The 25677-nt window shown below is 36.5% G+C and overlaps 1 protein-coding gene across 2 annotated transcripts in view; it reads right to left on the reverse strand.

Annotated features, from left to right (window-relative positions):
- The window catches only part of ADK (adenosine kinase), a 267429-nt gene that overhangs the window by 222415 nt on the left and 19337 nt on the right, over nt 1-25677 (reverse strand). For both annotated transcript variants that reach the window (XM_030276802.4, XM_030276803.4), the window contains exon 3: nt 12449-12502. In XM_030276802.4, coding sequence (XP_030132662.1) covers nt 12449-12502 — 54 coding nt within the window. The remainder of the gene's footprint in view (nt 1-12448; nt 12503-25677) is intronic.

Below are 25677 nucleotides of genomic sequence, written 5' to 3' on the forward strand. Positions count from 1 at the left end.
GCTTATAAGAAAATTGGAGTATGTTTTCAATTGTTCATAGCATATTCAAAGATGAATTTCAAAAATTTATAAAGCCATTTTAACACTCAAATCTCTAGCTTATCAAAGTGCAATCTTTAAAAGAAAGTGCACCTTTTCAAGTAGTTATTTACTTCTTGAAATGCAAATTTGTAAGAAGAATTCATTTTCTCCACCCTCAAAAAAACATGAAGGGCTTTCAAAAGCTGATTTACCTTCTCATTTATACAAGGTAATGCAGTATATTTGCATAAAACAGTCAAAACTTTTTTTTTTGTAATGTAATAGGTAGCTAACTATGTAACCCCTGCCGTTTTAAAAGACAGTCCCCTCGTTAGGAAACCGTTCAAAGTGACAATTTCAGTAACTCAGCATCTCTTTCTGGATAATTAGATGTATTATGAATATGCAGATTTCACACAGCTGATTGGCTTAAATGTATCCCATTCCTCAAGAACATCACCTTCCCTCCTAACAACTGTATTACTAAAGGCAGGCAGTCATCCAAACTTGTTTTAAACATTCATCTGCAAAGCTCAAATACAGATCAGAGCAGACAGAATTACCTTTGCCCAGCCTTCATGAAGGTACAGGTTGTGAATGACTATTTTACTACTGGTGATCTCTTCACACAGGACTTTGTTTCAGCAATCTTCACAAAATCTTTCAGAGGGACAGGGGTGGAGATTTCATGCCATCCACATTACCACAACAAGTAAGTTAAATAACATAACAATAGCACCATCCAGTGGCAGTGTCTTCCCTTCGAGATATTCATCACTCATAACACTTAGCATGAAGCCACTGAAGCAACTTTAAAACAGGTAAGTAGGGTACTTCCACTTCTAATCACAGTTTTTTGAGCAGCCAGCATCCAGAGAATATAGGGCTCTTGGTAGGAAAAGCAGTACTAGCAAAGAGTTTGAAAAGAGCAACTGCACATACAAGTAACTGGGGGAAAAATACTGAAAAAAAAAAAAAGAAAACAATCAAATACAACACTGTGCAACCTGTAAATATTGCAACATCTGTAATTCAAGTTTATTCCGATGCTGAAATATTCTAATATAGTCACTGAAAGTTGAAAATACTTTTATATGAATTAGACTGCTTCTTAGTGCTTGTTAGGCAGAAAATTATTCAGTGTCTTCTCAGAATATACAGTAAAATTTTAAAGATCCAAACAAAAAGACAACCCTGGCCATTTCCACTAAAAGAAAAAAAATTGAACAATGATACTCTGTATATTTTACACCTACTTGTTCCTCCCTCTAATTTTTTTATTCATATTAATTTAAGATTTTCTCTTCTATTCACACATTTGATGTCGCATTTCCTCAGAAAAACAAGTATGTTATATTTTCAGTACCAGAGTGGTAACCTTTACTCATAGTAAGCACCTGTGGCAGAGCCAAAAGAAACCACATAAAACAATAAAGGGGAAAAAGGCAGTTGTACAATAATTGCCGACTGCAATAACCAAAGCAATAGAAATAAAGAAGTACTGGTTTTAAAGATATTTTCAGAGTAGACAATAAGCAAGCAGTCACAAAGTTCAATAGTTCAGTGTCCAACTCTTGACACAGGCACATCCTTCCAGCTTAGGACGGATTCCCATAAAATGATCAACCAATAACACATGTACTTGGACAACTAGGATGGAATGATTTTATCTTCATTGTGAAGTGGGATATTCACATTGCAAAGTTTTAACAAAGCTGCTGTTTGTTTCTAAACATTCTCATAACTGGTGCTGAAATTCTAACCCAAATTTTTTTTCTTAGAATTCAAGAAATCTGTGCAGGACTGTGTCAACAGACGGGAATTGGTAGGCTTATTCACTGATGAATGCAGACTGATATATCACTGTTGTTGAGTGCTAGAAACATTAGCTCAAGAGATTGCCTACTTTTAGAAAGGTTCTTTAAGTTAGTTCAGAAGCTTTCAACAAATCTGTGAGAAAATTTGTCACTATAGCTTAAAATCACAGTGTTAACTGGTGGAGTTGCATAGTTGAAAATATTATAATTGCTTAAAATACTATATTGCTCCAATACTGGAGTTGCTGTTTAAATACTCAGTTTTAACTTAAAGCACCCAACTTTTTTTTTGCACTAATACTGAATTTCCCAAAATGTTTTTTCCCATAGTGAAAGATTGTGATTCTGCCTTCCAATCTTTGATAGTCCAATACTGGACCTGCACACATCCGGCTGAACTACATTGAGGACAAGCAAGACAGGAGACCGTATGTGCCTTCATTGTTTTTTACACAGATAATAGAAATAAGAAATTGAAATTAAGTAATGCCATTATATTACCACTGTCAGTAGCTCTCGTTACTCCCCTCACAACCAGAGCCAGTGACATCATTTAAGAGACAAGCTCAGGCCAGGACTGACACACTGGGTGCAGGGTGGTTCAGATGCTCAACTGGCAGAGGCAGTTTATGTCCATCACCTCCCACACAGCCCTGCAGTCGCCTGTATAAGGCCTGTGTGTTTCAGCTGCTCAGCAGAGACACTGGCATCTGCAGCTGCAACTGCACCAGCTGACTCGTGTGACCAGAAGGTACCACTGAATCCCTTGCAGCAGCTGCACTCCATCTGTGATCGCTGGTTTGGGGACAGAAGCCGCAGTGTGTGTCAATTGCTGTTTCCACTCCTTGTAAACAAGGTCACCTGATCATACAGCCACAACAGCAGCAGGGCAGGAGATCCCCTTCAGAATAAGCAGATGGCTCCATCGTTCAGGCACACAGCTTCTGAATGTGCAGCAAGTTTCCCATGCAATTTAGAGCCAACTACATTTGCTTTGGCCACAAATCCATAAAATTACAATCTTATCTGGTACAAAGCTTCAAGAACAAATCAATTTAGATGTCTGAGAGATGATTACATGATACAATAATTATTGAACTATATAAGTATGTAGATCAGACAATGCTCCCTGGCAACTCTTCAATATTACTCATGAGCAGGAGGAAAGCAAAACAAACATATCTCTCTGCAAATGCAAAACTGCACAACCATACTGGACACATGTACTTAAGACTGCTAAGCAGGGGCTTCCAGATGTCCTGATTAAATCAGATGGTCAACTTTATGCAACCTCTTCCATGACACTACTAAAATTTGAGGCTCAAGTCTCAATATTTTCCTCACACTACAGGCTACTCTGTCTGCTCTATGTTTTTGCCTGTAGGGGTGCATGGGTGCACAGAACCTTACCCTAGCAAAAATAAATATGCACATTGTCTTTGCACACAGCCTTGTCCTACCCTGTCCTGGCTCCCCTGCGTAGAACCATTGCCTTTTTACCACCATCACAATTCCTATGCATACTGTAATCCATCCAACTCCCTCTTCACTGTTATTGGCAATAGTTCTCTGTTCCATCCTGCAAGCAAACTTTTCAGTGGGAATGAAGGAGCATGCCATTACAAGTGATGCAGTAAGATTGCACTGTCTCCACATGACATCTTACTATTTCCAAAGACCCTTAGAGACAGCTAGACAAATATCTGCCAGGAATGACAAAGATGCATCTCTAGTTGGATTGGGGGATTGAAACAAAATGATCTCTTGAGGTCTCTTTATACAGTTCTATGAAAGGAAAGGCAATTAATGGGCAGCTACTAAATTATTTTCACACAAACCATTTAATCTGCTCTGATAGATGACCACCTTTAAAATAGCAGAATTCACTATTCTGAGCACTAATTGGTACTCTTGGGGCTAAGCTTAACTCAGAAAAGACTGAATGGTCAACAGAGACTTTTCTATTCTCTCGGTTGCTAACAAACTCTACAGCTTATTTTACGTTTTATTTGTGGTGCTTACATCTCTAAATGAGGATACTTTTAGAGCCAAATTAGCAAAGACAGTGATGCTGCATTAACTGCTTTGGAAATGGAATATCTGATGTGATTCTACCATTTTTATAATAGGGTAACTAAGTAGGACATCAGTGGGCATTCTCTGGCAAGCCAATTCTTAAGAGTTTCACTAAAAAAAAGACTTCAAATGAGAAAATTTAAGTCCCAGCACAGGAAAATTGTATACAATGTTATTAATTACACACAAATGTAAGAACAATAAAGCTCATTACCTGATTATTTAGGAAAAATGCTAGCATTATATCCTATGTCTCTTATAGAATTATCAAAAAACAATACACAATAAATACACATACTTTATTGATGTAAACAGAGCAGGCAAACACAAGTGCCACCAATAAATAAGTTCTATTCTTAAAGTCCTAAGAGTTCACAAAAGCCTCCAGCTACTCAAAAATCAAATGAATGTGCTAGCATTTGAAAATTCAGTTATAGTGTATCTTTTGTTACAGTAATTTTTTTGGTCACTAAAATGTAAAAATATTGGAAGTTTAAATTCTCCACCTACTCTGAATATTATGAAAAAAATACTAATAATTAACTAATGAATACTTTTGTTCTCTTTGGTATTGACCACCTTTTAGATAATCACACCAGCAACATATTAAAAACCAGAACAAAATCAAAACTGAATTTAAATAAGAGATTATTACACTCTTATTCTGGGTTTTGCAATTTCACCTAACCAGTTAACATAGCAATCTGAACATGAAAGATGTTTGTGGTCTGCATTACACAAAAAGCCCTCACAAGCCCCCACCCGGCTCAGGTGCATCTCATCTCAAGCTCAAACTCTACGCACGTGAAATATGCATTTCTTACCTCCACTGGTTTTAAAGAGCCTCAGTGAAAGCAGTAAGCCCCCTCACCTCAAGCTTAGAAGTGTTTAAGAAAAAAGATAACAGTGCACTGTCAAGTCCTTTCAAGTGGTTAAAAGCTTTAGACATTTTACACCTTTTACAGCAGGTTTCAAAGAGCTGCTGCCACCAAGGTGGCTGCTGCTCAGAGCACCCCCTCAGCTGGCGGCACTCCCGGCACTGACCGCACCCTTTGCCGGGGCTTTCAAACAGCGCCTCTCCTTCAACAGCTTCGATGTCATGTCATTAAAATCAGAACAAAATCAGAATTAAAACAGGATGCGCTCCTTCATACTCAGTATACTAAAGGCAATAAAATAAATGTAATTCCACAAAATGGTTGGGTGGGTATTAGCTTTTATTCTGATTCTGGTGCAATGTCTAGAGGACTGAGCAGAATACATGTACGAAATACAGTAAAAGAATGGAATAAAAATCCCATGTTAAATTCTCACTCTTTGTTTCAGAATATCCAGTTCTTGCTGTGTAACTTGCAGCTTGAAGTTAAATAATTACTCAGCTCAAAACCATCCCACAGCCATCTTTAATACATTCTATTTCTAAGAGACACTAAGACAATATATCTTCTAGGCTATTAAAAGGTCCAATTAATAATTTCTAAATTTTAGGAAAATCTCACGTTTAGTGCTACATTTCATAACACAAAAATTAATACTCTCAAGCCAGATCTTGTCCAATTCTAAACTGTGCAATAAAGATGCAGAAATCCTAGCTACCTTAGCTAAAATACAGCAATCCCAGGAGACTTTCATGTTCTGTAGCACAAGACTGCATCTTTTTCTAAAAAGAGTACACCCCATTCTCTATTGGAAAGAAATCATTCCGCATATTCAAAATTCAGTCTTCAAATAGGTCTGTCGCTGCACAGTCCTGTCACTACTGCATCAGCACCACACTTCATCAATAGCAGGAGTCAGTGCAGGTGAAACATTAACACCGTTTTTTAACAAGTTGTAAAAATTGTAAAAATAAGAAAAGTGCCAAGAGAAGTCACGAGGGAAGTCGTCTTCTGGACAGTCATGTCTTACTGATTGCCCAAACTGCATTTATTGGAAATGAACCCCAAGATGACAGGAGGGTGCAGCCATCCTGTGCTGTCTGTGAAGCCTTTGCTACGAACACTGGGTGAGAGGCAAGCTGAAGTACTTTACAGGAGTTCAGAACACTTGAGCCTTCCAAGTCTGAGAGCTCAGTTCAGGGCTGTGGGTTCTCTACTCAGTCTGTGCAGGAGGGTGAGCTTAGGAACAGGCGGCAAAAGGAAAAACGTTATTTCCCTGCTTTAAAGCATGTATGTCTAGTGCACACTCAGGAACAGTAATCACTGTCAGGAATATTATCAAGAAGAAAAACAGAGTAACCCAGCCTCATTAGCTCACTACACAGAAAAACCAAATAGGTGGCCCATGTCAGTCCACCTATTCCTGCACAAATTGTCAAAGTAAGAAATCATTATCTCTTATCAAAGTAAGAAATTGGTATCTCTTCTGTACCACATATGATAAAGCAGTGGTAATCAAAGCAGATGACATAAGAAAACCTCTATTGAAGGTAAGCGAAGAAAAATTAGCATATGCAATTAAGAGCAAGACTATAGAAGAACAGTGAATCTGACATTAGGACCTTTTAAGCACATAAAGTTTCAATCCTTTAGCAGCTGTTTTTACACCATGTATGTCACATACATAAAATATTTTGGATTCTCCATTGGCTTTCATAACCATCCTTCTCTTTCCCCTTCCCACTATCAAGGAAGTGTTATATCACACAACAGCCTCAGATAATCATCTCAGGCTACAAAAGCAAGCTCCCCAGAGGAACATAAGCCTTGTTCTTAACTGCCATCCATAGCTATTATCAGAAGTTTTTTTTTTCTATTTTACATCAAATAAGCACTGTGCCATACAAGAATGAATTGACACTGATTTTCAGGAGCCATTTAACAATAGAGACTATTCTAATAGAGCCTTTAAAGCCACATAGCAAAGTTGGGCTTTAATGTACTATACACATAAAGGAACAGGAACAGAGGCAGGAGGTTCAATTAAAACACTGTACTGATACATGTGCACAGTTTTAAAATACTGATGCAATCTGTTTACCACCCTGTACAAGTATTGTGCAGATTACTGATTTAACATGTCCAACAGCAGGATGCAAAATGAAATTATATACTAAAACTAACTTGAAATTTTTGATTTTAAATTTATGCATATGTAAAGACTACACCATGAAAGAAGTATTTCTGCTATTAATTGGAACCTTAACTTCTAGAAATTTTATGCAGGACTGCCTCTTACTGAGAATTTCATGAGCTGATTTCTATACTCCAAATTTGCATTGGTGCTGTAATTCAAAATAACTGCATGAAGGGTGAACACACAGAAAAATGAAGGAAAAAAATATAGAGGGAGGAATCTATAATAGAAACTTTGTAGCTAATCATAAATCATTCTTTTTGTACATCTGACTCAAGCTTTTATGTGTGTGTATATATTACACAGAAGTGATAAAACAATTCTAGAGAAATCAAACTGCAATTTAAAGTAGCTTCTACAGAGGGAGCCAAAAACTAAAGGAACTGGATTAAGAAAACATTCCAGATCAGCACAGAGTTCTTCCCAACCATCAAGCTCATTCCTTACAAGTTTCTCAAGTATCCACAGCACATCATCCAGCTTCTTACTCAACAGAATTCCCAAGTACTTAATGGAAGTTTAATTAAAGAAATGCTTAATTACATGTCATGGAACAATCAGAGTCAATATGAACAGAATTTTATTTGCTTTAAGAGAAAGTGGCAATTTAAGAGACTAGTCATTCTGAATAACTATTTATTTATTAAAAAAGAGAAGTTTAAAAGTTTTCCTCTGTAAAATTTCTAAAAATATTTGATTTTGTAAAAACAAGTTTCAATTGCACAATCGAGATTTTTATTGAAGTTTTCAGACAAAACTCTACACCAGAAAACAGGTCAATATGATGCTTGATTAAAAAAACAAGAAGAAATCTAAAATAAAGTAATGTAAAGGTGGGAGCTAGCAAGTTTTTTTCATTAATCTGGACACCTTGTTATAACTGCCATAACAGTTTTCCACATTAATTCATTGCCAAATCATATTTCATTATATATATTAATCCACTCAAATGTAATTACAAGTGAGATATATTACATCAAGTTACCCAACAGCTGCGACAGATTCATATATCACCTCATCCATACAAATCACATATATTGTCAGCATAGGCTGAGAAGGCCAACAAAAGACTTAAAGCTTCATATTTCTGACATTTTACTCTCTCTGTTTACTCCCTCTTCCACAAACAATTTTCTATCCTGTTTCTAAGCTTTATAGGGAAAGAGGATGGATAATTTACAGGGACTGAAACCCAACAGGCCGAATCCTAAACGGCGCCCAAGGGCAGGATTTGGCGAGCGCTCCCGAAGCTAAAGCGCGCCCTCTAGCGGCACAGACGCGCGGCTGTTTCCAGACGCGTCAGAGGGACAGCGGCGTCCCTTTGGTGACCCGGAATTCACCCCTCTCTCCCTGCAAGCTCAACTATCAATGACACACGGCTGCGCTCTAATTGTGCTTGGGGTCGAGTCCCTTTTGTACTGAAGTACTGTGATAGACAGTGACTAACACGGGATAGCCCCCCCGCCCCCAAATACAAGGAAACTGCTCTTCAACATTCCCGTCTTTTGAGATCCTCTAGCTCTCTGACATACCCAACTACTTTTAAATCCCTACTGTAGATTTCTCTACTCTTTCCCTAGCAACAGAGACCCCCTGTAATCCCCAAACATCCCTATTATGACTCCAAGATTGACCCTTCCACTTAAATATCCATATTGCCTAAGCAAAACCAGAAAATACGCACACACCACTTCCTGCCAGATGCTACAGGTAAATCAAAACTCTGTCAGTCACCCAAACAGCTGTCCTCAAATTTAAGTCTCCCTCTCCCTTGTTCAGTTTCACGATGATAAATAGCGAGTATGCTGCAAGAATGAAATCCCTCTCAGCTAAATGAATCCCCCTCAGCCAGCTTGCAGCAGAGTGACACATCTGTCACACATCTCTCCCTTCTGACCAACACATCAAAAATTACTGAAGAGAAAGCTGATATTTATCTTCTTCTGCACTTCATGGTCTTGATCTTTCAAAAAAGAAAGCTTAAAAAAATCAGAAAAACAATGTGGATTCCACATTTCTTACTCTCTCCAACTAACTTTCAAAAGTGTCCCATCACAGCCAAAACTGCTTAAACAGAAGTTTATAAAACTGTTCAACCAGTAGTTTGTCAAAGCTGCAATAAAACAAGTGTTCTGAAGCACTGCTTACAGACTCAGTGGTACTACTGAATTCCAAACAATATTTTTAAATCTCACAGTGACTATATTTCAGTCACCTGTATTCAAACAAGCCAGTCAAGCTACCAAAATTTGGCTAACAGCCCCTAGTTTAGTAAAAGAAAATATTAGTAAGAAAACCCATGTCCTCTGTCAACACTTATTCTACACAGTGAAGATGAACTCTGTATTAAAGTATTCCTACTTTAATATCAAGACAACTTACATCATACCCCATCACTTGCTGCACCTAGCCTAAATTTATTCTCCTGAAAAACTTTTGATGTGGAAGTATAGTTTGAAAAAAAAAAAAAAAAATCAGCCTAGCATACACGAGTCTATACTTGGCTAATATAACCTTCAGTTAAAGCCATTCAGCCCAATTCTGAGAATTAAAAATAGAAACAACTCCTGTAAAAGGAGTGTTACTGTCGAGGCATCCAAGTCCCACAAAGGACCATACAAAGGGTCAAGAGAAATATTTCTGTTTGTCTCAGAGTTTATTTTTTTTCGTTGTTCTCAGAAAGAGAAGAAAATATATGCAGCATTAAGGCCTCGCCAACATTATTACATCTGAGTTTCTCTAGCAGTCCCACGGGACACAGAGTTGAGGGGGATTAGCTGGGTCAAGGATGCTGGGAAACATCTGCAGGACATCCCTTGAGCACAAATGCATACTTCCCTTGTAAAACACCAATGCAAACAGGAGATACCACTGTTCCCCCACCTTTGTCATTCCCGCTGCAGAACAGTAGACTCACCACTGAAAACAAGCGCGTGGCTTGGCTTGATCACCAGTGCTGATGGCTCTAACTAATCTGCTAATTTTACACGGAAACAGGTTGAGCTGTGGGATAGAATCCTTTACCCTTCATGAGGTACATTCAGAATTTAATTGCAGTGGGAAAGGAGTAGATATTTCCAGCAAAATTCTCAATATATGCACAAACTTAACAGCTTTAGTGCTAATAAATTCCTGTTAAACAAAAGAAGTGTACACAAAATGAAAAGACAAATTTAGAAGGCTGCTACAGTTTAAGTGAATTGAAAGCAGAAAAAAAAAAAAATTGTGATCTTTCATACCTTAGTGCTTAAAATAGAAGTTAAGCACGATGCCATGCCTGTAAACCAATGCCAGTTTTAGTGGCTGTACTTCTCTCTCTAGATAACTAAGACTCAAGGACTAAGGGATCAAGCCAAGTCAGGATAGCAGGCTCAGTTACCTTTGGAGATAAGGAATTCATTACTGAACAAAATTTATATTTTTATGAACAATAGCTGTACAGAAGTATCTCTGAGAAACTGAAGGCCATCTGACAGTCAGATAAATCACCATGATAGATTTTAGATGAAGAATGTCAAAAGGAGTCTTCTTTACTACTAGGGAAGACAATATAAAAGCTGCTGACATTTCAAAGACTGAAAGATAAATTATTTTAAGTAGGAGGATTTTGGAACTGAATATGTAACATGTAGAAAACAACTTTGTATTTGACTTAAAAACATTATAAGAGGGTCAGGAGAATACATTAATTATAAGGGCACTATATCTGAGAATAAGTTTATAACCACTTCAGCATCAGCTACCCTAGTGGTAAGTTGTCTTGCATGTTTCTTAGAACTGGCATTTCTTTTAAATATGAAGGTCTACTTAAACATCAGAAAAGGTTAATTAAGTATCTAACAACTCATCTGTAAGTTAAATCAGAGAATTTAGCTTGAAGAACTGAAAGTGCTCTGAAGTTCAACAATGTGCAATCTGTTGTGCTCCCATGATCCAAGGAGAAGAGTACACAGCATTAGAAACGTCCCAAAGGTCTCTCCTGAAAACAACGTGACACTGACCTCAAGAATTTTTCCCTGGTCAAGTATCCAGTGACATTCAAGATGACAAGATCGGTGGCAAAAGCATGTACAACATCTTTCATTATACCCAACAACATATAAATCATCTCACGAACTAATGCAGAGTGTACAACAAAACACCAAAGAAGGGCTTCTGTTGCAGATGATCCATGTAAATCTGGAGTTTTACTGAACCTTCTGTATTAAATAAAATTTAATAAAGTTTCTGTAAATTTAATAAATACTTTCTGTATTTAACAAAGTTTAATAAAATTAGTTCAATCCTCCATTTAAGAAGTGACTATGCTGTAAACATATCAATAACAAACATGCAATTAACTAATATGCAGTATATCTATGATAAAAGCTGAAAGATAGCTACTATTTTATCTCACACCAAAAGGCTGTTTAATCAGTATCTATTGAACAAATAAAACTTGTGTACACAGTACAACTTTTACTGTCCAAAATACAGACCTGTATGTGATTTACCTTATGTTTAACCTCTGCATTTTTTCTGCAGTACTTTTAACACTTCTAGCTCATAGCATCCAAAATGGGTTAATGGGTTAGTCAAAGCCATGCTGTTCATAAGTGTTCTATCACTAGAGAGTGTGCTCTGCATAAAACCAATCTTATCTACTCATCAAAGGCGACTGATGTTTCTTGTCTTTTGCCTGGAGCTCAAGCAGTTTTAACGTCACAGGTACATTATCCTGATATACTAAAGTTAAATGTCTTTTTTCATCCTCTGAAAGAACATGGGACATTTGGTTAGTAATTCAATCACTAAGGCTTTTGGAAAAAAATCTTTTCCGGAGGAATTAAATCCTTGTTACCAGAATACATTCTTACTGCTTGAAATCTGTGACCTTTTTAAAAACGTCCAAACTTTTAACATGGGAAAACTTGACAGCTATAGATATGAATTCACCGGAAACAGGTACATTATCTTACGCGAGGATAAACTCTGTAAGTCTTCTGGGTATCCAATGAAACAATGCAAAATAATGATAATGTAATAATGGAAACAGACAGTTATATGCAAGAGCCTAAAGAAAAGAAGGGGTATTATTTTTATATCTAAGCATGCAGATGAACACAGAATGGACCAAATTCCCCACTATCTCTACCCTGAAAACAAGAAATGTGAAAGTAATTCCAGAAATCTGTATCTAATTTAGAAATGAACACAGGCATTTAGGATGAACATTTAAATGGGATATTTCAGTTGCATGAGTACCAACTGCAGTTAATAAAATAATTTTTAAAATAAATTAATGAAAAAATATTTTTACATCTCTTTTTGCAACAGTTAGTCTTCGGACAATCATTGCAATTTACAGCAGACAATACTAAAGAGCAAAAGCTAACATTTTTCTTCAGGTATTTAACAATAAGACATACATTAAAAAGTATATACGTAACATCCATGTATATCACTACAAAAAAGCTTACAGTTCTTTATGCTTCTCCTCTGCCAAAATTTGGTCATTTGGCTTCAGCCCATACCTTAGGGGAAAAAAAGAAAAAAAAACATAAAGCAGTTACTCACGTGAGAATATGACCATAAAATGAAGTATTATACTTTCAAATTATTAAACTGTTTGTTGATTCAGATACCACAGGTATTGCAAAGACAGTCACAAAACTTTCCAAAAACTTGTAATGTGTTTATCAAAGTAAACTTAACATCACACAGAATTTTGCTTTATATCTTGGCTTCAAACTACTGGATACTTTGGCTGACACTATCTACCAAAAATCAGTGCACTTCATACCATGAACCATACATCGATCTTTTTCTGTAGGAAAAAAAAATATACTTTAACACCAGGCTATTCAGGAAAACTTCTACAGTCCATACAAGCAACTTCAGAAAAAAGCAAGTGCTTGAGAGAAAGAAACTTTCTTTGCTAGCTTATAGTTGATTTAACAGAATAGCTTGCCAACACTGCCTGATTAGAGGGAAAAGAGAATGCAGTCTCTGCCAGGACAGCCTACTGCCAGCCATGCTGCAGCTTGCACTGTCACTCAGTGTGGAAAACCTTTAAGGAGTGACCTCACTTTTGTTCTGCATCAGAGTAGAATCTCCTGACATCTCGAAATAAATTGCTATGGTATTCTGTAGGGGTTTTTTTCCTCTTGCATTTGGTGGGTTTTTTGGTTGAGTGGTTTGTAAGACAATCATTCATAATGTAAGCAGCTAGAAGCCAAGTGTCCATTGGACAACTCTGCAAGCATCTATCTGCTCACACTGCTGAAGGTTCCCACTGCCCCTTTGTCTTCTGTTTTTGGTCCCTGCTCTAGACAACTGCAGAAACATAAGTTATTCCTCCTGAGGAAAGATTCTGGTCACTGACAACTACACTCAATCTATCTTGCAAAATAATTTTTGTTTGTAACAAATAGGAAAAATATCCTTTCTCTATTTCTTACAGCGTTTTCTGATGATACTCTCTGAAACTCGTATTTTCAGCATCCATTTAAAATGCAAGCACCAATGCCGGACACATCCTCAAGCTCATTAGTGCTCATTGCACTCAGACATACAAGACACTGACTGACTGATTTTTTATTGTTTACAAACACAGAGACTTCCCCAGGTTATTTGCTACAGTATCATGCTGACTTGAATCCATTTATCCACTTTGCTGCTAAATCCTTGCTGTAGACACGCCTTATCAGGGTACAGCAATGCAGAGCTCACATTTGACTCAGGGTAAGCAGGGTTTCCTATACAGATTCAGGTCACTTGTTTTAATTGCCCAATCTTCTTCATACTTGATCATCCTGTCAGTCTTTAAGACACCAATTTTTCCTGTTACAGTGTTACATTTACTTCCAACTTAATGTTTTCTGTAATCATCAGGATCAGCTCTTTTTCTTACATGAAAAAGGGTCTAGCCCAAGGGTCTAGCCAGTCTCTTCATAATGCTGCTACACTTTCCAAATGGGTATCTCCATTTGTCATGTCTTAATGAATTTCACTGATAGCAAACATCATGTACCTGAGAAAACTCAGTGAGTTACCAGGAAATTCTAAAAGGAACATCTTTCAGAAGTGAAAGGACACTATCTCTTCTTACGAAACTTGCAATCTGACTTAAAATTAAATTAGGTCTTTGTCCAGAGGATTTATCTATCTGTCATAGACAGATACACTAATATGCAATCCATTTTGCAAATGGAGATCATTTTGCCCATTAACAAATATACCCACAGAAAGTCACCGGCATTCTTCATCAAAAATTAAGCTGCATGTTTTTCCTCTACCAGTAGTCAGACTACTTCAGCTTCAACTACATACAATTTTCTCTGCTGAGAAATAAAATCTATCTTTGGGCTTTTCAAAGCTTCCAGAATCCTTGTTACTACACTTTTTTTTAACTACAATTTTACCCCCACAGTTATTTAGAGGGGGAAAACCCCAAACAAATAAAACCTGTCACTATTACTCAGCCTAGTAAGTCAGATACTACAGAAATCATGAAACATAAGGGGAATGCTGTTCAACAGATGCGTGATTTTGGGCTATGCTACTGACATACCACAGAGGGACACAGTTGCTACCCCTAAGGTTTGCAGAATGGTTCCTTTGATGAACCTCAGCTTACACAATCTTTTTCACCACCACCTTCTTTTACAAGGAAAACAGTCTTCCTAAAATATTCTTCCTTGATCCCTAGATATTGCTTTGATAGCAAGTTGTCAAAGAAAACTTTCCACAAAGGGACATGCTTGTAGAGTTCACATTTTTATGAGTATTTTATGCATTAAGATGTATATTATATTTCATAACAGCTGATGAACTATTTAATAGATTTAAACATGCAACTAGCACAGTGGTCAGCTTACATAATATTTTCCCAACATGTGCTCCATAGGCAAGATTGATAAGCACCAGTTGGATCTTCCTAACTGGTGAAAGTTAGATTTGTCAGAATTGCTCTAAAGAAGATAAAGGAGCTAACAATACTGAGTGTAAAATTGAAGCCAAAGACAAGCAGTCAAAAAATTTTAAATAAGGACATCTAAACCCTCTAAGCAACCAGAACAACGAATTGTGTATGTATTTTAGATTTAATTGCCTCATATTAAATGAGTAGGAGAGAGCTGTATATGCTATGGAAGTAAGCAAAGAAGTGTTCACAACTTCATTTTTTTTCTACTCTGAAATTCGAATTTCAACACATCCTAGAACACAAAATAATTATTATTCTTTTTAACTATCCAGTAGCAAACTGTGATAGTTTCAAAGTATTAATAGTCTCTTTGTCATTGCTTGAGGTCCTATTTTAAAAAAAGGGGGTTAAAGAGTAAAAACATGCAAAAGGGTCTAAAGCCTGACTGTAGGTAAGTGCCAGAACACACTGCAGTGCCTTTCAAAAATGATACATTTAAGCCCGTGGATTTGTCCTTCACAAACATTTAATCTCTTGGAAGAGTACCTAATGTTCCAGACACCCCTTGAGAAGGGCAGCTGTCCCTGAAGCTGGGCAGCAAAGGGCTGGACTGCAGCAGTTACCACAGTGCACAGCTGCCCTGCGCACGGAGCTGTGCACAGCCGGCCGCTGAGCATCACCGCTGATGGCTGCTGACAGCCCCAGCACCACTGCACCCGGGCAAACCTGCCAGCTCTGAGAGCTGCTTCTTCCCCAAACTCAGCCCTTAGGAGGTTTCTCAAGCCAGAGCAGCCTGGTTTAACCTCTAGATGTCATTGAAAGATGGTGACCCCAACACAGCCTATTCTAACCAATGCTAAGTGTCCCAGCTACAGATAGGTGCTAACAGAAACTATAACAATTCTATCATCCATCTCGAATGACAGTTTAACTTTCACAGAGCTATACAATAACTTTTCCAGAGTAAGATAATTCTTTTAGACAGTATTTTTTATGACCCTACAAAAAGACATGTTTACAGATTTAACTTACCAGGACAAATAAGCAATCTCATGTGCCTGTATTTCATCAATAAACAAAGGCACAACTAATTATAAATTCACAACTATAGAAGTCTCAAGTATTTTTCCTCTCCACAAGCCTGGAAATAAAGTAAGACCCAGACTGTTGCAGGCATTCTGAGGACATGATATTGAGGAGTCAGATGGTGTTGAGGAAATTTGCTCTAAGTACACCTAAATATACTCTGTGAAGAAAATGCCACAGCTACTTGGAAGAGATTTATTCCAACAGCTAGAAGGACAACTCTGACAATACATTCTAATTGGTTACAGTGGTAAAAAAGGTGGTATATTCTTCACTTCTTCACGTACATTGAAGAACTTGCCTAGAATTTACCTGCAAGTTTATAATCTCAATTTCAATTTCTGCTGAAATGTATCATCTTTATTATATGCCTGTTTTTCATTTTTTTAAGCATACCAAAGCTTCCAAGTTCGACTTCGGCCATTTTAATGATCCTTCTGAAACAGTAATCCTACAGCTCCAGGATTTTTATTTTCCAGCTCCTAATACAAGACAGAATGACAATTCATGTACTTGGACAGTAGTGAACATTTTTACAGTAATATTTTTAATGTAACAAGCAGCCATAAGGCAGAGTTCCTTTCAGGCAGCATCCAATTTTTCACAAAGCCTTAACCAAATTAAAAAGAAAACACAGCCTGCACTAAATATGCACTGCTGATAAATTTCAAATACATATCAAGTTCAGATCTACTCTATAAAAATTTCCTGCAAAGATGGTAAAATTCACCTGTCCAAAAGCCAAAAATGAAACTGGTGATGAGCAAACAGGTTTAACAAATAGCAGTAGATCTTCTTCTATAGCTTGAAAATTAAATCACCTTTCAAAATTTCTACCAATCTAAGCAAAACCTTCTATAGAAACAATAAGTAATAACTGCACAGATATCAAAATGAAAGTCAGCACACACACAGATGTGCTGGTTGGGCCAGAAGAACCAAGATGAAATGCATACCACCCACAAGGATGTATGAAAAACTGCATAGGTATGACGGTAATATTCTGATCACTATTTTCAAGAGTATTTGTGAAGAACAAGACACTAGAAATAAAAGTATTTTCCTAAGCATTTACCATCAATGTGAGTAGTCAGCAAAAAAAACCCTATATTTAAATATCATTTCCATGACAGAAAGCTGGGACAGTAAAGCATTCCAGCAAGCCCTAAATATATATCTGCACAGATATTCCTCTGCTTTGGTTGATGTACAAATAAATACAAACTTCTTGCCTCAGCACATGTCTCTGACTAACCTTGCTCAACTTTAAATGCACTTGGGCTTTGCTATTCCATAAGCTTATTGTATTTGACATGCTTTGCTGTACTTACTGCTTTAAGTATTCCCCAGATTGATTAAAAATTCAATACATGAAAGGGCAGATTTCCAACGTGTTCTTTGAACTTTGCAGAAAAGTCATCAAAAAAAGGAACAGAATATGATTTCTCCATCAGACATCTAAAACCCATTGGTTGCATTAACTGGACAAGACAAGTAGATTTTATTTATACTAGGCTATGCTTCATCAATAAAAGAAGATACCTGTTAAGACGGAGCTCAGCAGAAGTATTTCTTCATAAATTTTCAAAGAAGTCATGAAGGAACCTGAAGGATTTCCCTACAGTCTTATTATATTTCAGATTGATCTAAAGAAGGTTGCATAAGAATGATTCAGCAACTGCATTACTTCAACTTCCAAGTGATATTAAGGCTACCTTCACCGGTCAAAAAAAAAAAAAAAAAAAAAACAACAAAAACCACAGTCCTTGCTTTTTCTTTTTTCTTAATTATTAATCTTGTCTAAACTAGAACAAGGCATCTTTGGGCCATTGCATTCACATGCCCCTTTTTCAGAATATATTGCGTGATTTCTATGCGGTTTTTACATCCCATGAGACGATTCAGGTCAGAACCACAGCCCTGTGTGAACCTGCTACAACAGGGCATCCTCATGAGTATTTACAAGCCAATGTGCACAGCGAGCCCAGCTCACAAAATATTTCTAACACCTCAGATTTATGGGGGATGGGTACAGAAGGTCAGCCTGTTTCTCAAGTTCCATCTGCAATTTATCAGACAGAAGAAGCAATGCTGCCATAAGTGCTAACTCCATTCCTACTGACTTGATCTATATAGAGATCAAAAAGCAGTAAGGCAACTGCTTTTCTTACAGTAGCTAAATAGCACTTGAAGCAACTCTGCATTTTTGACAAGGCTACGCTGCTTAGAAATTTCAGTTAAATCTAATGTAGCCTTACTCTTCCCACTAGCCCAATTATCTTCCCCCCTCTCCATCCCCTCAAAGTTTCTTGTCCTCTTTAGCCTCTCTCCTTTAACAGGGCAGCCAGTCCTCCTTATAGATTTCACATTCTTTCTTGGCCTCAAGTTGACAGTAAAAGAGAGACCTTTTTCTACACTAATTTCTGGGTTCCGTGACAGCTCTAATTATTTGCTGTTACTTAAGGATGATCTTGTAACAGGTTAGACCATTTTAGAAAAATTCTTTACTGAATAGATACTGCTTTGTTGACAAGTACAAAAGTCCAGATTGCCATCCCTGAAAAACTGAAAGATTAAAGACAGAATGTACAATAGCAATACAAACCCAAAGAAAGCCTGCTTCCATAAAAAAATCCCAAGTTTTGCAAGGGTCCATTTATAGCAAAAAAAGAGAAAACTGCTTAAAACACCTTTCAGACATTTATTTGGGAAAATATTAGAATTGTGAGAGAATGCATAAATCAGACTGATTTCAACATGGATCAGTGCTAGACCCAACACTATGCCACACATCCGTAAGTGTACTTTGGCTTTAAGTACAGAAGCTACAGATGAAATCCAAAGATGACAGCAGACTGGCACAGGTATGTCATGACAGCAGAGCATTCTAGCAGACAGTAAGAGTTCAAAAAACTAACATATGTGAAGCTAAATAGGTAAATTAAAAGCATAAAAATATAAGTGGGGTTAAAGGCATCCCACAGAGTAGTAACTTGGAGAGAGAGGAAATGAGGTGTTATGAACTGTAACTCATTCAACCTGAGCTTCCAGCTCACACCAAGCATTGAAGACAGCAATGGACTACTATAATACAGAAACAGGAACAAGAAAACAAACAAAACAAAAATTACCAAAAATACCCCAGAGTGAGCTGTCAGCCTCACTAATTATTTCATTTTCTTCAATTTTCAAACAGAAAAACTTGTAGCCAAAGTGTTCAGCTTCAGAAGGAGAAATGTAGGTAGGAGTAAAGCACACACTAGTGGTAATGAGAAGGAGACTTGAAAAAATAGAAACAGAAGGTTAAGATACTTCTATCTTAAATTCTATGGAACGTAGAAAACAAATTACATCAGAAAAAATAAATTACTTCCTATTTAATAGGAAATAAATTACTTCATAGTTATCAGTGACAAAGAATCAAGTTCAGTTTGAGAAAGGGCACGTACATTGACTGACAGAGCATCTGCTTAAGGAAAAAATTAACTGCAACTCAAACCACAGGTACTGTGTACTTAATTTAAAAAAAATTCTAGACTTTAAACCTTGCTATGGGAATAGATATGTCAGAGCTGAGAGAATGAAGTACGACCTTGGAGAACACATGGAGTAAATTTCTAGTGTTTTCCTTTTTACTCAGTTCCTGCCCACTATTATGACTGGAGTCTTGTTTGGCTGCATGACTCCCTATACAAACCTCTCATTTTCAGAAAAAAAGGTTGGAATTTCTGAGTAAAAGGGATTAAAAAAATATTAGCAGGATTTCTTTTTAACACATTACTTATTATGAAAGATGGATTTTGGATTTAAATGTCAACACAGAACTAGCTTAAAATGACACTACTGAAACCTAAAAGAAAAAAGAAACAGAGTTATTCATGTCATAAATTAAAGCATAGATTTTGTTTCCCTCACTTAATGAATGGATATGATCACTATTCTAAATACAGAAATTACTAGGTCCAGTTTTTCTGGTGTTTTTTTCTTTCACCCTTCATCAGTATTTTCCTAGATGTTTCTGAATTATTCAGTGCAATAAGGTAAGACGCCCCACTGATAATATGGTTGGAAATCAGGAGTTTAATCAGCCATTAATATTGTAAGACAGATTTAAAGGGCTTTTGAAATTGAAGTCAAAACAATAATAGGTTTAAATGATTAAAAGGGATTAAGAAAGCCAGGAAAGTTCAAAGCCTGTTAATCACCAGACTGTGAAAAACTATGATCATTTAATAGGGTCAGCCCTATCACTCTGGACTTAAGCATATAGAAGTGGCTTTGTCAAAGGCCTTAACTACAAACTAGGGAGCTAAAAATTTAAGACAGCTAAACACTTGCTGTATAGAGATATAGATATTTTAAAAATTATGACTGAAAAACATTTTTATGACTACAAGTATCTTTTTAAAAGCTGTACACACTCTGTACATTTTTTAAAATTTGTACTCTGAATTCTACACTCATTACACCAGCAGAAATACATTTTGTTGACCTTTAGTGACTTTATCAAGGGGTAAAATATTAATTCAATTTGTGCTGAACTATAGCTATTCTCCTTACAGACTGAACTCTTAACATACTCCATTATTATTAGCCTTGAATATTTAAGCCACTTCTTTAGTTTTCCTAGTTCTTTTTGTATTGTTCCTCTTCTGAAATGAACATCTAACATTTACATACCTATTTTCTTCAACCAGAAATAAACACTCACTTGCAATTTAATTCATTTTGATTATAAACACAAACCAGTTTCCACAATCATGTCTTACAGTTTTACTTGCATAAAACTTACTGAAAAACACCAACTAAAGGAACATGTACATAATTTAAACTGAAGGGTTCCTTTTCCTAGTTACACACAATTATTTGCTATTATCACTTTAAAATTTATTGTTCAGACCAATTTGTACAAGTTCTACAACAAAACCTGTCACCACTAGCACTGAAAATCCCCAAATACTTCCCCTGTCCCATGAGGAGCCCTTATCTCTGAATTAGATATATATGTGTATGTGTGTATATTTATATATATACACACACACATATATATCTAATTCAGAGAAGGCACAGTAGTGTGGTTGTTCATGCAACCCTCAAATTGATATATTTCTTCTAAATATTGATGATTTCTTCTAAATAAAGACTCCCTGTTTGCCACATATGAATAGCACTGCCAGCTAGTCAATTTACATTTGAAAACACACTCTTCATTGCCTTCTTAGAGAAGGCAGACTTATAAAAAGCTACTGGCAGGAACTTCAATAGGCCCTACACCTACAATAAAATACAGGTTAATAATCTGGATACACTAACAAACACAGGAACATTACACTGCAAACATAAAACCATGCTGGGCTCCATTAACACAAAGTCCATTTAGTAACTGAATTACAACTCTGTCCCCATACTAGATCTGTTCTATCTCCAAAAAGAACAAATGAAAACAGAATCTCTAAAATACAATTATTTTAGTGTCTCTAGTACAAAAAAATAAATGCCACATCAATGAAAATCAATTAAGACAGAGCAAAAGACATTTATTCGTCAGTGAAGACCTCACAAACCACAACGTCAGCCCAGAATAATACCTTCAGGCAACAAAATCCTCCAAAAGGAACTGGAAGTTCTGAGACTGTATTAAATATTGACTGATATTAAATATTTAACTGTCTTCAAAATGCTAAGAATTGACCTTGTAGTCATTCATAGGGAGACACAGAAAAAGACTGGTGCATTTATATTTAATATAATCCACATTGTTCCCTTTTAGAAATTATAAGGAAACTAACAACAAGTCTTACATATTAGTTAAAACCTCTTATTTCTTAAAAAATATAGTTTAAAATGCATTCCATTTTCCTGTTAGACAACTTTATCAATGTACTTCTGCTTGTGACAGGCTAGGCTGAAGTACTAATTTCATATTATTACTGCAGCCTAAATGAGTCTCAGTTCTGCCTGAAAGCTACATCTCTCTCATCATCTGTCTCTGCACCCAAGAGCTTAGTACAGGACACTCCAGCTTACAGAAACTTAAATAGGTAATTGTCAGGGAATTCACGTACCTTAATTTGCTTCTCTACAAATTATTTTCAACATTGTTTAGAGCAAACAGAAAGCTACAGACAAATGTTACAGGTACTGTGAAATTTCAGCCATGCCCAAAGACCTTATCCAAGCCAATAAAGTCACCAACTTTCTAGAAAAAGTACCATGTGGAAAATGGCAGAGAAGGCTTTTTTATTGCACTGAAAATTTTTATTTTATCCTGAAAAATGAATGAGCAATAACAAGACAGAGATTTAGGGAAGCGTTCTTGAGAGCTTAAGTCCTTGCTCTGTTACCACTGGGGCATACCGAGAACTGCAATTACTCTTTCTGGGAAGAACTGTTCCTCCTTTTTGCCTCAAGACATGGCCACTGCTCAGTATCTATTAATTCTTACCCATAGTGGTACCTGCAGCATCAAGCCCAGACATGCAAAGATCTGGAAGAGGAAAGAGACTGACTGAAGTATTTGGATAGTTCCTTCACTTTAGGCCTAGGTGAGTGTTTTGTCTCAGGACTGGTTGTAGAATTGCATACAGAACTTGACACATCCTGACAATTCTGATTAGAACTTTGGCTGTTGTTTAAGATTGCTGCAAATAACATCACAAGCACATTTCAAACCAGCTTCAATAAAACACACCAGAAGATAATCTGGCAAAAATGGGAGTTACTGCAATCATATTTGATCTCTTGTCTACACAGTAACCATACAAAATAAATTGTCAGGAGACATGTGAGATTTTGGAACACCTTGTCTCTTGCTGAGAAATATTAATGGCAGAAATCAGAAGATTTACATTTGCAACTGTAGTTCTCATCTTGACACAGCCCGGATAAAGTATGCTAGCCTGAAGCCATGTAGGACACCAGGCTTAGATTAATATCCACAGGTGAGACTGCATGCAGCCTTTACTTGGAGTGGTCTGGAAGTGAATTTGGGTATAGTTTCATTTCTAAGAGAGGAAATTGACTGTATGCTTCCAGACTACAGTGACAGCCTAATTTTACAGTAATCTTTATTGACAACCTTCCCACCAGGGGGAAATTTCTGTTATTTAGAAAGAGTAAAACCCAGCCTCAAGACTGAAGAAATAAATAGCTTCAATAATACAAGAACTGAAAAAACGTTCCCAGTCATATGTGTATTTCTGTGGCTTCATGCTACTATTCACTTGTTACAGCTTGTCATGTTAGGCAGTCATATACTCCCCTTCACACTTTGTCCCATGCACCTCAGATTCTTACATTGAAAATTAATCACTTTTGCTGTCGCAAAACCAGGGAAGAAATAAAAGGGAAAAAAATATTACTGGAACAATCTGCTAAAATAATCGCCAAAACTTCTTTAGCCACTGCTCCCTAGTATTCATGTGCCATAAATCCACAAGTTTCAAGTAAAACTAAAAACTGAAAATAATTTGTACATTAACATACTGAAGAGATGAATCAAGGATTTGTAAAATGAAAATTATCTGTCCCCAGCTCTGCATTTAGTCTGAATTTACAAGGGAACTGCAGGCTTTATAACATCCTGAAGTCTACAACACAACCAGATCTCCAGTAACTTGGAATATTGATGACTCTGCCCTGACAAAAATAACATAAAACAACACTCAAACAGCTAGTTTACCCTACTCCAGCTCTTGGCTAAGGGAAAACAAGAACACCAGTAATTAAAGGGAAGATGGGCTGCCTCCACCCTTTCCCTGTGGCTACAGCAGAGACCACAAGGCCAACAGTTCCTTTTTTTTCCTCCAAAAGGAACAGGACAGGAAGAAGCAAAGCACAGAGCAGGCCTGGGCAGGGCTCTTCAGTGCCATAAGCACCTCATACCTTAAGTTACAGTTACCTGTAACACTGATGTGGTATCTGCACTTTGTTCAGTAATAGCTTGATGTAATAGCAAGTTACAAAAAAGAAACGTTAACAGTTAGTATTTAATTTCAAAATGAAGGACAAGTCTCTGTCTCTTCATGTAACATGTGAAGAAAAACTGTAGAGATTGCATATTGCCTGACCTGAATGAAGCACAACTAATCAAGTAGTAATGAACATTATAATTTACTTGAATATCTAATTTTTTGAAACTGAAGTTTTTAGAAAGATGAAGGTATTCCAACCACCTCAAAAATGTTATCACTAAAAAGCCATCTTTTCTAAAAGATGGCAGATCAATTTCACCTAGAGTAAAAAAACCTGAGACTATGTTAAATAATTGCTAATTTTTGACTGGGCTTTTTTATTCAAGTCACAAGTGATCAACCAGTTTCACTTTATTACTGTAGCAGGGAAAAACCCCTCTAATCTGTACTATTCTATTGAAAATTTTGGGTTGGACAAGCAGGATGGGAATGGAAAACAACATTAAAATCACATAAATGTGTAGTTTAAAAGAATGCCTGAAACCATACCCAGAACATGAATCACAATTTTTGTTTACTGTATCCTAAATAAAAATCCATCTTGTAATCATGCAATCTGGAAACTCTAAATATGCAAGTAGCACTTCCAAAGAGAAAGTTTTACCAGTGAGATTAAGATGGATTCCAGTTCTCTACTAAAGAGACCCAGCTTTTTCCATCAAAGACATCTTCAGCAAGGGTCTTTTATTGCCTAATTAAAACCAGAGACACTTAGTTAATTCATCGATCTCTTCCACTTAAAGCTCCTTGTTTGCATTAAAGAGGCAAATGGAACCCATTATTTCATCATTTGCCTTGCAAGTCACAATGTTTTGTTAAACAAATTTTCTCTTGTAAGCGAAGGCAAAATACAGTTAAGTTCTGTGTATGTGTGTGTATCTGTCATGTCCTTAAGGTTATTCTAAAGAATACAATTAGTCCATTAAAGAGACATGTTCTACATGCATTAAATCTGTAAGTCTTCTGATGAATGGGAAAAATAAAACAATAATTCATGATTTACAGTTTATTACTAAACAAGTATTTAAGAAAGTGAAAACATACAATAAAGAGAAGAGTGGAATATTTCCCATTCATGAACATCATACATTCTATTTTACAGGTAAATACACAATTACAAGTTCCTCTGTAAACACTGCTCAAGCCCTATATACCTTGAAAAAAATCAGCTCTCCATGCAACACTGTCACTCCATAGTAGATTTTTCAAACAGCCTTTTGTAAATGGAGCATAACTAAAATCTTTCACACATTTAAACTACACATTTAACTAAATGCAGTAGGAGAAAGCATTAGGGCTGTAGAAAGCTTTAATTATGTTGTCAGGAATATTACCAAATTTATAGACATATTAGTATGAAGAGGACTTTCTTAGGACAGCTATCATCATCTTAAGTTTTTGCAAGCAAACTGAGTTTTTCTCACTTATCAGCAGTCAGATGATGCAATTGGGCTCAACAGTTTCAACAATATTCTATGTTTAGACCTTGTGACTAATTAAATGGACTTCTAGAGATAGGACTAAAGCCACAAGGTAATAATACAGCACTCAGCTATTCAGCTTCTCTGTCAGATAACCCAATGCAACAAATACTTTCAGGATTAATCTTTCCCAAGAATTATTGACAATGGAATATCATACACCAAATTATCTTCTGCAGAGGGCGGGAAAATACAGAGGCAAATTTTCAGGGAGAGATTTTAAAGTTTTTACCATGTACTTT

The sequence above is a fragment of the Taeniopygia guttata genome, chromosome 6 (genome assembly GCF_048771995.1).
Source record: "Taeniopygia guttata chromosome 6, bTaeGut7.mat, whole genome shotgun sequence".
Taxonomy (NCBI): Eukaryota; Metazoa; Chordata; class Aves; order Passeriformes; family Estrildidae; genus Taeniopygia; species Taeniopygia guttata.